At 49.5% G+C, this 13,969-nt stretch overlaps 1 protein-coding gene across 1 annotated transcript in view; it reads left to right on the forward strand.

Moving 5' to 3' along the window:
* Positions 1–4,984: 4,984 nt before the first annotated feature.
* Ap2s1 (adaptor related protein complex 2 subunit sigma 1) overlaps positions 4,985–13,969 on the forward strand; it is a 12,116-nt gene continuing 3,131 nt past the window's right edge. Inside the window, exons 1-2 of the mRNA XM_008821779.3 lie at positions 4,985–5,135; positions 8,195–8,344. Coding sequence (XP_008820001.1) covers positions 5,133–5,135; positions 8,195–8,344 — 153 coding nt within the window. The 5' untranslated portion in view covers positions 4,985–5,132. The remainder of the gene's footprint in view (positions 5,136–8,194; positions 8,345–13,969) is intronic.

A 13,969-nucleotide genomic window follows, 5' to 3' on the forward strand; every position in this document is an offset into this window, starting at 1 on the left:
TGTATGAAATTCTCAAAAATAAAGGCATTTTAAAAATCTACTCTTGCAGAGGGCCTGGGTTCAATTTCCAGCACCCACATGGTGGTTAACAACAGTCTACAATTCCAGTTCCAGTGAATCTGACGCCCTCTTCTGACCTCCATGGCATTGCACGATAAGGGTGCACTTACACACATGCAGGCAATACACTCATACACATAAAATAAAAATGATAGGCGCTGGAGAGATGGCACAGCGGTAAAAAACAATGGTTGTTTTTGCAGAAGACCCGGGTTTGAATCCCAGCACCCACATGGCAGCTAACAACTGTCCATAACTCCAGTTCCAGGGGATCCAACAGCCTCTTCTGACCTCCTCAGGCACTGCACAACACAGGTGCACTTACCTACATGCAGGCAATACATGCATACACACAAAATAAAAATAATAAAATTTAAAAATTTTTTAAAATTAAACAAAATAAAAATGATAATTTGAAAAAAAAAAAGTTCCAGCTATCCTGGAACTCACTATGTAGGCCAGACTCAGAAAGATCCGCCTGCCTCTGCCTCCCAAGTGAGCCACCATGCCTGACTAAAAAAAATTTTTTAAATCCACTCTGAGTCATAGACCCGACTAAAGGAGCTCAGTGGCAACCTCTGCATCTTCTCCTCCCATCATGGTAAGCCAGCTGCACCATAAGCATCCTTCTCTTTCTGTACTGTCCTTTATTCACTCCTGTGCTTAGATTCAGAAGGAACCAAAGCTGAGAACAGGCTCACCAAGGAGCAAAGAGACGGCTCTGTGGATGGGAAGTCCTAGGAGTTCAGCCAGCCTATGACTGCACCAGCCAGTCCAATGGGGAAATTGGAAGCTGGGGATATGGCTCAGTAGTTAAGAGCACTGGCTGCTCTTGCAGAGGACCCGGGTTCCATTCCCAGCACCCACATGGCAGTTAACAACAATCCATAACTCCAGTTCCAGGGGGATCTGATACCCTCTTCTGACCTCCACTGGCATTGCACGACACAGGTACACTGATACACATGCAGGCAATACATTCAAACACATAAAATTAAAATAATAAATAAAATATATTTTAAAAAAGATATTTTTAAAACAGCAGGTTTCATATCCAAGAGTATTTAGGAGGACACACGTTGGATATGATGGGGAAGAACAAAGAGAACACGAGGTAAGGTGGGTAGGGAAGTGGGGGTGTATTTGGGAAGAGTTGGAACAGGTGGATATGATCAGAATACATTGTGCATCAAATAAAAATAATAAATAAAAATATTTTTAAAAGAATGGGGAAATGAAGAGAAAACTGGGGAATGAAGAGAGATCAGGGAGGTAGGGATCAAGCCAGTAAAGACAATAGGGTACAATCAAGAGCTGTAATATGAGAAGGTAAGCAGAGTCATGTATATGAGCAGACGGTTGGGGGAGGGCTTTGTATACCCCAACCACGTCAGGTCCTTCCTGCCACCATACCTGGCTACCTTAGTTTTTGAGACAGTTTCTCATTGAACCTGCAGCACATCAACTTGATGAGGCTTTCTGGCCAATGAGCTTCAGAAATCCACCTATCTCTATCACCAATGTCCCCACCTATCTTTCAGGTCGATGTTGAGGATCCAAACTCAGGGCTTCATGTTCCAGCAAGCATTTATTAAGTAACAGCCCTTTGTTTTCATTTTTGAGAAAGGATCTCATTCCTGAAGTGCATGCTGGAGTGGAACTCACTGTATAGGCCAAGACAGTCCCTGATTTATAACAATCCCCCTGCCTAAACCTCCTGAATGCTGGGATCTCAGGCATAAGCCATCATGCCTGGCTCCAATTGTGTATTTTATTATTTTGTTTATTATTTGTGTAGGCCTGTGTGAGATGTGGGAGGAGGGGTGTGCAAGCATGTATGTGTCACAGCATTCACATGGGGGTCAGAGGACAACTTTCAGAAGCTGGTTCTCTCCTTCCACCATGGGGTTCCAGAGATAGTATTCAGTTCCTCGGTCTTGGTCACAAGCACCTTTACTGGCTGAGCCATCTCACTGGCTCCAGTTGAATTTTTTTTTGAGAGTCTCACTATGGTTGGTCTGTAACTCGATTTGTAGACCAAGCTGGCTTTGAACTCACAGAGATCCTCCTGCCTCTGCCTCCCAAGTGCTGGGATTAAAGGTGTACACCACCATGCCCAGCCTACTGGCAGAGGCCAGAAGAGGGCATCAGATGCCCTAGAACAGGAGTTACCTATGCTATTAGCCACCATGTGGGTGCTGGGAACAGAAGCCACATCCTCTGCAAAAGTAGTAATCTATCTCTCTCTATCTCTCTCTCTCTATCTCTCTCTCTCTCTCTCTCCCTCTCCCTCTGTATTTTTGAGACAGGGTCTCCCTGGAGTCCCAGCTAACCTGGGACTCACTATGTAGACCAGACTAGCCTCAAACTCACAAAAGATCCACCTGCCTCTGCCTCCCGAGTGTTGGGATTAAAGGCATGTGCCACCACGCCCAGCCTCAATAATTCTCTTAATTGCTGAGCCATCTCTCCAGCTCCTGCATAATTTTTAAATGCTACACACCTATTGCAGGCAAAAGCCAATTTTGCACTCAATTCTGAGTCCCAAATGAGGCTCTTACACCAAATTCCTGTCCCACAGGGAAACAAATTACCTGTTTTTGTTTTGTGATTGAACCCAGAGCTTCATGCTGAAATCACAGACTATGGCAGAGCTACAACATTAACCTCAGCTAGTTTTTTTTTTATTTTATGTGTATGAGTGTATTGCCTGCATGTAGGTAAGTACACGTGTTATTCAATGCCCCCGGAGGACAGAAAAGGATGTCGGATCCCCTGGAACTGTAATTATGGACAGTTGTTAGCCACCATGTGGGTGCTGGGATTCAAATCTGGGTCTTCTGCAAGAACAATCAGTGTTCTTAATCTTTGAGTCATCTCTCCATCCCCAAACTTTAGCTATTTCAAACAAAGCACTGCATGAACATAGAGGCACAGATACAGTTCTGGGTACACAGTGCAATTTCGATTTAAAACTACTATTCTCCAAGCCCAGTGTGGTGGCATGCCTATAATCCAAGTCCTTGGGAGGTGGAAGCAGGAGATCAAGAGAAATCCTTGTTCTAGGCTAGTCTGAACTACATGAGACCCTGTCTCAAAAAAACAGTGGAGCAGGTGTTAGATTTTTGGAAAATAAAAGGAAAGATAGAGGAGTAGGAGACAAGAAACCAGAACCAGACCTGCAACAGGCAAGGAATATAACTTCCTTTATTCAGAAAAGATACAGTGAGAGGTAGAGGCTGTCCGCAGGTACCAAGCATCTGCAACTAGACAAAATGGGGTGGGGGGGAATACCAGGGTTGTAGGACACAGCTTCACTTAGTGGGGAGTTGAGTTAGTGCCTAGGCTTGGTGTCCTTGGAGTGAGGGTCTCTTCAAGATTATTTCTCCAGAAGCTGGCAGAAGTGTTATCTATGGCCTTAGAGGAGACAGGTGGGCTTCACAAACACTTTCTCTCAGGGTTAGGAGTGACCAACTGATAAAGTGTGAGCAGAGACAGGCTTGAGCAAGGCCAGGCTGCCAATTAAGGGCCAGTTAGACACTTTAAGGGATCTGTGGCTCTTCTGCAATTCACACATTCTATCAGTGGGGGACAGTGTTGGGAGCTATTATTATTATAGGCACAGCCATTGCTGCATTAGGCTGTGGCAGCTTGCCTTGACTTAAGCATTGGAGAAAGAATGCTTCCACCTTGGGAGTTTCCCTGCGCTCTGCTTCTGTGGTCTGAGTTGACAGGCTATGCTTCCCTGATTAATTGGCAGTCTTGGAAACATAACCAAAGAGTTCTGTTTCAGTTTATGGGCACCGGAGTTTCTCAGCACCATTAGTTTGGTTTCTATATAGAAATAATGAATTATAGTAGTTGCTAAGAGTAATCACAAACAGTACACCTTATATCTAAGATATTATAAATATTATGTAACTGAATCTTGGATACTGTAAACGTTGTGTGAGTTTCGGTTGGTGAAGTAATGTATTCTTGGTGGTAACAAAATGTATCCTTGGTTATTCCTTGGTTACTTTCTGTTTAGTGATGTATCCTTAGTTATTCCTTGGTTACTCCAGATCTGATTCCTATATAAGCTTGCTTTAGTTCACAATAAACATGCACTGGCACATAGACCCCTGCATCTCCTGTGTCTTGATTTCTATCCGTCGGGGTCCCCAAGCCCTTCAGGCTTGGACTGTGGTCACTGCACCATGACAGGACAGACTATGCGAGCCATAGGATGGGGAGGAGTGCTGTGAAAGTCCGCCTTCTGGGCATGACATGGTTGTTGTACCCATGAACTCCCAGCAGCTGTGGTGACCTACGCAAAACCTGCACTAGATTGGGCCCATCAACAGTCCATCACGGATGGGGGAGGGGCCCATAAGGCCCTACCCTCCCTGAACAATTTTGCCAGTCAACAGTTGCCCTGGGTCGGAGTCATATGACTCAGTGATGTAGCCACTGGAAAGTTGCCCTCACTCAGGTAAATACCCCCACCCATGTTCAGGAACTCAGTGGACTACACAAAACCAGATGTGAAAGTAAGAAGACTTTGGAAGAAGGGGTTCTGTGGGAGGACGGGGGTAATGCGGGAGAATATGGTCAAAATGCATTATGTATGTATGATACTGTGAAATAAAAATATTCATACCAAAAATATCTATACCCAAAACTACTATTCCCAGCATGCCCTTTGCCGTGGGGATAGGTGCTGAATTCAGGTAGTGGAGTCTCCAGAACCACATTTCCCCAAATGCAACGCTTATTTCGCTTGCTGTTATCTACAGGACCTTCGCCCACAAGGTCCAGCATGCATTTGGGGACTAGCGAGCGCCCTTTGATAGGAAAAGGACAGTCGCGCGGCATTCTGGGAAGGCGGCCCGACCTTTTTCCCCAGCGGACCCGGGGGAAAGAGCCAACCCATTCGCGAAACTACAAATCCCAGAGAGCCATGCGCGGGGAGGCCGGTGGGTTCTTCTGCCGGAAGTTCCCTCTATCCCTGGGCCCTACAACTACAGACCGAGCCGGAGCCGCCCAGTTGCTGCGGGACCCCGGCCGCTGGGGTCCAGACAGGGGTCGCCATGGTAACGGGGGCGCGTCCCACCTGGATGGGCAGAGGGAGGGTCCACGCGGGGGAACTGACAAGCTCCCGGTCGCGGATGGTCTGGGCTAGGCACAGGCTCTCGGGATTGGGGCTGATCAGGGGTTCGGTAAGTGGGATCCGGGCCTTGGATGCTGCGCTGCGGAATGTGTTTGCGACTCCGGGCAAGGGGAGCCAGGGGAAAGGGCTGTACTGGTGGGAGACAGGGAGGCTTGGGAGGAGGTGGGACAAGACACTGGAGGTGGGGAAGAGGATGGAGAAGAACCCAAGACTGCAGCTGGGGATTGGGGTGGGGGAAGAGTGGGGGTCTCCCTTATGGGAGGGCAAGGAGTTTGGCTTTACAGGTGGATGAAGGAATGTTGGAACAGAATTAGGATACAGCCCCAGGGAGAAGTTATCTCCAGTGGAAGAGAGTAGGTCCTGGAAACCGGAAGTCAGCCACAGTAGGGTTAGGGTTAGAGTGCTGCAAAAAGGGAGCGGGCTTGGGTAGGGAGTGGGTTCTAGAAGTGAATGGGGGGCAGCCGAACAGGTCTTTCCATGGAAGAGAGGCTTGGGACTGGGGTGCAGAGGAAGCTTGGAAGTGTGACACTTAAGGAGAGGGGCTTTAGAAAAGGCAAGGACTGTGCACTGGATTGAAAGAGTGCTTTGGGAAGAAGATGTGTGGGAGGAGGGTGTCAGAACAGGGGATGAATCTTCTCCCAAGGAGCAGGGTCCTCGGAGGTGGAGTGTGACTTTTGGAACAACAGAGGCCAGCCTTGTCAGGGGAGAAGGGATGTTTGCTAGGAAGGCTCACAAGAGCGCTAAAAATGAGGTGGAGGAGGTCAAAGTGGAACATCACCAGGGAACATGTTTGGAAAGGACCCCCCCCGCGCCCCACCCCTGGGAACATTGGAGGGATGGATGCAGAATGAAGCGACTTCTCAGATGGGTTCCCAGAGGTGGAACGATTCTCACTGGGAGAAACAGGAAGAGGTGGGAGGAGGGGTGTTTGGAGTAGGACACTGAGGGCTCAACTCCAGACCTGCTTCCAGCTGCCCTTCCATTAACCTCCTCTGCCTGGCTCTGCCCCAGCCTGTCTACTGTGCCCACCCCTTTCCTTCCTGTGCTGCCCAGAACTGGCTCAGCAGAAGTTCTTGGAAGGAGCCTGTAACATCCTGTTCTTCCTCTATTACTTGGGTTAAAGAGGGGGAATAGAGTATGTAGAGAACGAGGCTTAGGAAAGAGAGTAGAGCCCCATAAAGAGGACTCAGAGCAAACCATCTAGCTCTGCCAGCTCTGCTTTGGCTGTGAGACCTCCTCTCCCTGAACCTCAGTTTTGTCATCTGTGAAATGGGCAGAATTGGGCTGGGAGCCAGGCTACCCACAGTAAATTTGAGCTATGGTTTTTCTTTGCTCCCTTTCCACCTTTTTTCATTTCAGTACTGAGGATTGAACCTAGGGTCTCACACATGCTACACAAGTCATCTACCCCTTAGCTCTATCTCCAGCCACATAGTTTCTCCTTCCCTCCCCACCCCCACCCCTTTCTCAGTACTAGGAATGAAACTCAGGGCCTTATGCACAGTAGACAGTTACCCTGCCACTGACCTATATCCCCAGCCCTTTTTGGTTTTTGTTTTGTTTTGTTTGCTCTGTGTGTGTGTGTGTGTGTGTGTGTGTGTGTGTGTAGGTGAGAGACAACTTGTAGGAGATGGCTCTGTCCTTCCATCATGTGGGTCTCCCAAATCAAACTCAGGTGTCAGGCTTGGGCAAGCACCTCTCCCTGCTGAGCCATCCGATCAGCCCCTTTTGTACTTTTTGAGACAGGGTCTCACAAGTTGACAGGTCAGCCTAGGCTGCCATGGGAGACCTTGTCTTTAAAAAAAAAAAAAAAAAAAAAACAGGAAAAGCAGGGGCTGGAAAGATGTCGACTCAGTGGTTAAGAACATGTATTGCTCTTGCAGAAGATCCAAATTCAGTTCCCAGCACCCACACTGGGTGGCACACAACTACCTGTAACTCCAGCTCCAGGGGATCTGATGCCTCTGGCCTCTGAGGTCAAGTGTACTCATGTGAATATACCCCAGCACGCACACACACACACGCACACACACACACACACACGGTGGCACATGCCTTTAATCCCAGCGCTTGGGAGGCAGAGATGGGCAGATCTCTGTGAGTTCATGGCCATCCTGGTCTACATAGTGAGTTCCAGGACAGCTGGGGCTACAGGGAGACCCTGTCTCAAAAAGACTCCCCACATACAAAAAAAAATGCTGGATTGCATGTTGTGTGCCTATAATCCCAGCACTTGGGAAATTGAATCAGGAGTTTAATGTCTGCTCAGCTGTATAATGAGTTTGATACCAGCCTGGACTAACCCTGTGTCAAAATAAATAAACAAAATGGCATATATTTATTAACTGCCTACTTAGCAGTCACTGAACTTGGTTGATTACACAAGCTGGTGATACCACTCAGTGGTAGAGCTCCTGCCTAGAATCCCCCAGTGAGGGGCCGGGGCGTTGCTCAGTGGTAGAGCACCTGCCTAGAATCCCCCAGTGAGGGGCCGGGGCGTTGCTCAGTGGTAGAGCACCTGCCTAGAATCCCCCAGTGAGGGGCCGGGGCGTTGCTCAGTGGTAGAGCACCTGCCTAGAATCCCCCAGTGAGGGGCCGGGGCGTTGCTCAGTGGTAGAGCACCCTCCTGGCATATACAAGATGCCCTGGGCTCATCCCCAGCACTGCAAACACACACACTGGCAAGATGGGGCTTCTTGGGAAACTTGTTTTGTGGGTGAGGAAACAGGTTCAGAGGAGCATGTAAGATGTGCTGGAGTCTGGGACTTGGTCAGCCCCTCAGTGGAAGAGAACTCACATCCCAGGGGAGTTGCAGACTTGGGTCAGCCCATGTCCAATGTGGTCCGGTGAGGCTCTGGGAGTCAGCCCTAGAAATCTGACTGCAGAGACCCTGCACCCCGCCTTCTCTCCTGTGGGATGGCCGGTGGTGCCCACCCCCCTCCAGCCCCCTCCTCTCTGATTTCCACTTCTGCTTGCCCTCAGATCCGCTTCATCCTCATACAGAACCGGGCAGGCAAGACGCGCCTGGCCAAGTGGTACATGCAGTTCGATGATGACGAGAAGCAGAAGTTGATCGAAGAGGTGCACGCTGTGGTCACCGTCAGGGATGCCAAGCACACCAACTTTGTGGAGGTGACCCACACCCCTTCCCTCAGCCTCCCACTTCCCTGGCACCTCTGCCTCCTGCTGCCTGCCCACCTCTCATAAAAGCAGCCCTCTGATGACCCTTCATCCTCGGTTCATACACTCTGCATGCTTTTAAGCACTTCCTTTTTCCAGGGGTGGGGACAGTACTTGGCCCTTGTGAAAAATTATGAACAGAAATAGCTTTGAATGAGAGGGAAGGATAGTCTTGAGGGCTGTGGACACACACGGCCCACGTTTCATCAGAGTCCAGATTTGGTTGTTTTCTCTTTGTGAAAAACTTATTTTTCATATTAATTTTGTGTGTGTGTGTGTGTGTGTGTGTGTGTGTGTGTTACGATGAGTGTGTGAAGGTCAGAGAACAACTTGTGGGAAACGTCTCCTTTTACCGTGTGGGTCCTAGGAATCCAACTCAGGTCATCAGTTTTGGCAGCAAGCTCCTTTACTCACTAAGCCATCTTTGTGGCCCATGGTTTCCTTTTCTGTTTGTTTCACATTGAGTTAGAGTCTCACTGTGTGGTCCTGGATGCAGGCAATACACTCATCCATATCAAATAAAAAATAATTTGAAATTTTAAAAAACTAAATATAGCTGGGCGTGGTGGCGCACGCCTTTAATCCCAGCACTTGGGAGGCAGAGGCAGGCGGATCTCTGTGAGTTCAAGGCCAGCCTGGTCTACATAGTGAGTTCCAGGACAGCTGGGGCTACAGGGAGACCCTGCTTCAAAAAGACAAAAAAAAAAAAAAAAACATAAATTAAAACTAATTCCTTAAAAAATTCCTTTAAAAAAAATCCCCAAGGGACTGCAGATATGGCTCAGTGGTTAAGAGTGTTGGTACTTTTGCAGAGGACTGGAGTTTGGTTCCCAGAACCCATGTCAGGCTCACAACCACCTATAGCTCCAGTTTCAAAGGATCTGACACCCTCTCTGACCTCTACAGGTATTTGCACATACTAGCACATGAATAAAAAATAAATCTAAGAAATTTATATCCAAAATAGAGCATAGGGGTGTAATTCAGCAATAGGCTACTTCCTCTGATGTGTGATTCTGATTTCAGTTCAGTCCCCAGCATGAAAGAGACAGAAAAAGGGAAGGTGTGCCTTGTTTGTTCTACTGATATTTGCACCCAAGGGCAGAAGGGCTGAGGGAATGGAAGGAGATGGTTTGGAACCAGGAACATTCCAAGCCTAGGGAACAGCTGGTGCAAAGGCCCTGAGGCAGGAATAAAGGTAGAGAGTTCCTGAAAGAGCAGGAAGGAGGGTGGGCCAGGCCAGGCCAGGCCAACAGGGTCTGAGAGTCTTCAGGAACACTTAGTGGCCAGAGCCACAGGAAGGTTTTGAGTGGCAGGACGTGGACTGGCATAAGTTTTCAGACTCCTCCAAAGGTTGTTTCTGTTTTTCATTTTTATTTAGTATTTGAGGGGGCATGCTACGATACATGTCTGGAGCTCGGGACAACTTTGTGGAGTTGGTTTTCTCCTTCCACCTTTATGTGGGTTCTGGTCACCAGGCTTGTGTAGCACAAGCCTTTACCTACTGAGCCTATTTTTTGTTTTTGTTTTTGTTTTGCTTTTTGGTTGTCGGTTTTTTTTTGCGGGGGAGGGGTTGCTGTTGTTTGGGGGATTGTTTTTTGTTTGGTTGGTTTTTGAGACAGGGTCTCCTTGTAGCCCAGCTGGCCTGGAACTTGCTATGTAGACCAGGCTGGCCTTTATGTCAGAGATCCACCTCCCTCTGCTTCCTGAGTGCTGGGTTTAAAGGCATGTACCACCAGCCCACCTTTGTTGTTTTTCTGGTTTTAGAGACAGCTAGCTTCAAACTCACTATGTAGCTGAGGATAACCTTGAACTCCTGATCCTCCTGCCTCTACTTCCCTGGTGCTAAGGTTACCTTGATTTTGCCTTTTTGAGACAGGATCTCACGCTATAGCCCAGGCTAACCTGCAACTTACTATGCGGTCCAGGCTTGCCTTGAACTTGACGCAATCCTCCTGCCTCAGCCTCCTGGGTGCTGAGAATATAGGTGTATTCCACCCCCAGACTGGCTTCATATTCAGGATCCTTCTACCTCAGCCTCCTCAGTGCTAGGGTCGCAGGCCTGTGCCACTACACCTGGCTGTGAGCCCCCTGCGGGGAGCAGGAACACAGCAGGGACCCCTCAAGGTGACAGCAGCGGTGCCTGGAGATGCTGACCAGGCCACCACGGTGAGGCCACCACACACCAGCAGGCCTGCAGGAGATGGGTGTGGGGAGCAGAGAAGGTAGGAGCCGGGGCCTGAGCTCTGATTGCAGCTCCGGTCCCCAGGCCACAGCCCTATTCTTCCCTGAGGTACACACACCCAAGACACAGGTCAGGGTGCAGAGCAGGATAGCGCTGTCTGCTCACAGTCCTTGGAGGTGTTGGGAGAAAGTAACAGTCACCATCGAGGGGGAGGCTGGGAAAGAGGATGGAAGTGCTTTCTGCAGGGATCCAGGCCAAGGGATTCACGGGGACAGTGAAGACCAGACGCCACCTCAAGGCAGGGGATGGAGACGTAGACGGACAGTGTGACCTATGGGTGTCCCTGTAGCCAAGAACACGGCCTTGAGCAGATAAGGGGTAGCCAGTAGAGCCCCTGGTATCCCTGCTAAGAGCCATGTGCTGTGCAGGGACAGGGGGAGGGTGGGAGACCTAGGGTGCTGGCTGGTGTCCTGGCACTGGGCAATCCCACTTAGCACTGAGCACAGTCCCACATAGCACTGGGTTGATGTGTACCTGAACATTCTGAAAGGGTCATTAGAGCCAGGTAGATGGGGCAGCCAAAAAGGAGGACCAATTAGATAGGCATGTGACAAGGGGGCCTCACCCTCGGGTCTTCGGTTCCCCAGGACCCATGCACCCCTTCATTTGTTTACACATTCTTTCTTTCATTTGTTCGTTCCTGTGGTTATCTACCTAGCATTGCTTCAGGTGACTCTTCTGTGACCAGCCCTGTGCTGGAGTCACAGCAATGACTCAACCTTGTGCTACCTTCCCAGGGCTCACAGTCCACTGACAGTTATAGGCCTGTCTGTCCTCTAGAGTGGACAGGACTGGATAAAGGAACCTGGCATCAGGGAAAGGCTCCTGATTCAGCCTGGAAGTCAAGGCTGGCTTCCTAGAAGAGAGGACATAGTGGGGAACAGGAGAAAGCTGGTTCCACTCCACACTGAGTGGGACATCAGGGTAGGCTGCCTGGAGGAGGCATTTGTGACTGAAAAACAAAGGACGAGTCATCACCCATCCAGGGACCAGGTCAACCCACTGTGCTTTTTCTGCTTTTGGGTTTTGTTTGTTTGTGGGTTTGTTGTTCTAAGACCGGGTGTCAAGTAGCCCAGGCTGGCCTCCAACTTCCTATGTAGCTGAGGATAGCCTTAAATTCCTGATCTCCCTGCCTCCACTGCCAGAGTGCTCACAGGCAGGCACCACCACACTCTCTGAAGAGAGAGGCTCTCTTCCCTCTTACTCATCAGCACACAAGTCTCAGCACCAGTAGTAGCTTCCTGTGGCTGCAAGCACAACCTGGGGGGCCTTTCGGAAGTCTAGGGGAGAAGCCCCTTCTCTGCCTTTTCCAGCTTCAGCAGCCACCTGCCGTCCCAGGCTCCCCATCCCGACTCCCCATCCCTTCCTCCATCTTCAAAGCCAGTGCTATCTAGCCTCATTCTTTGACCCTCATGTCCTACCTCCCTCTTTCCTGCATGAAGACTGTACAGCTGCTTGTCCCTCTTAATAATCCAAGATAATCTCCCCATCAATTTTTTTCCTAATGCTGGAGGTAGAACCCAGGGCTTTGCACATACTAGGAAAATACAGTCACATCCCCCAGCCCCTCACTGGGGGACTCTAGGCAGGTGTTCTACCACTGAGCCATGTTCCCAAGCCCTTTTTTATTAATTCCCATACACTGATTTTATCCCCAGTATTAATGCAGTAATGCCCACATACAGACTGTGGTCAGCATACTCTACCCTGCTGGCCTTGCCCTTGTGGCTCTCTTGCACACTGCAGGCTGAGAGTTCCTCCTCCTCTGAAAGTCTCAGCTCCTCCAGGACCTGCCCCACAGCTGCACCTACTCCAGCTACACATACTGAGATGTCCCCTCTACTCTCCCAGCCACTGTCCAACCTCTACCTCTTCCCACCCTAAGTCCTCACTGTCTAGGGATGGTTCAGCCTCCCCATTGTTCTGTGAGCCTGATAGAGAAGCTAAGCATGTCCTATTGTGTCCCCAGTGCCACCTTGCCCAGGTCTAACACTGAGTAGGCACCTCCAAAGGTGACCACATCTTAATTGTTAGGATGTGGATATGTGATCCTACATGGCAAAAGGGAGCGCAGGTGTGATTGAGAAGTTTGGTGGGTACCAGGTGTGGTGGCACACACCTTTAATCCCAGCACTCTCTGGAGGCAGAGGCAGGAAGCTCTCTGAGTTTGAGGCCAGGAGTTTGGTGGGAAGCTGGGGCCATTAGTGTGCTTGCTGAGCATGCACGAAGCTCCAGGTTCAACCTCAGCACCACGTAAAATGGGTTTGACACGTATCTGTAATACTAGCACTTGGGAGGAGGAGGCAGGAATATCAGGACTTTGAAGTCATCCTCAGCTACACAGTGAGTTCCAGTACAGGCTGGGAAGTGTGGTGGTGTGTGCCTGTAACACTGGCATTGGATTTGTGTGTGTGTGTTTGCTGGGTGTGGAAGCCAGAGGTCAACCTTGGGAGCCCTCCTCCTCATTTTTTTGAGACAGAATCTCTCATTGGGACCTGGAGGTCACTAATTAATCTAGCTGTCTGGCCAGCTGCTCCCAGGATCTACCCACCTCCGCCTCCCCAGAGCTGGGATTACAAGCTTGTGCCAGCGTGCCTGACTTTTTGTGTGAGTGCTGGGGACAAACTTGGGATCTCGTGCTCGTATGAAAGCACTTTACAGACAGCCATCCCACCCTCCTCTTCCCCTCCCTCCCTCCCTTCCTTCCTTTCCTTCAACATAGTCTCACCCCGTAGTAGCCTACCTCCACCCTTAGCGATCCTCCTGTCTGACTCTGAAGTGCTGGAATTACTCACATGCCACCCACGCACAGCAGTTAGCCCAGTGCCTGGGATGCTGAGGTAGGAAAATAAGGAAAACTTTGAGGACAGTCTGATCTACATATCAAGTTCTAGACCAATGCTACATAATGAGACCCTGACTCAAAAAAAAAAAAGAAAGAAAGAAAAGAAAAGAAAGGGAAGGAAAAGGAAAATCAATAATAAAATGGTGCACTGGGCTGAAAAAGTGTCAAAATTTAAGGACTAATGATGATACCTGAAGTTGCCACCAGGTGGTGCTCCAGACACCCAGAGAACTAGGATTTCACCGAACTATGCTTGTCGTGTCTATGCTAGTCAGTAGTACCCTCCTGTTCATTACTTACTCCTCATTTGCTGGGACTGGAACCCAGGGCCTCATGCACACCAGACAAGTGCTGTACTGCTGAGCCACACCCAGCCCCTCATTGGGGGATTCTAGGTAGGTGCTCTACATAGCGAGTTTCAGGCCAGCTAGGGCTTCAGGGAGACCCTGTCTCTCTCTCTCTCTCTCTCTCTCTCTCTCTCTCTCTC

Source organism: Nannospalax galili, unplaced genomic scaffold (assembly GCF_000622305.1).
Source record: "Nannospalax galili isolate Female #2095 unplaced genomic scaffold, S.galili_v1.0 scaffold432, whole genome shotgun sequence".
Taxonomy (NCBI): Eukaryota; Metazoa; Chordata; class Mammalia; order Rodentia; family Spalacidae; genus Nannospalax; species Nannospalax galili.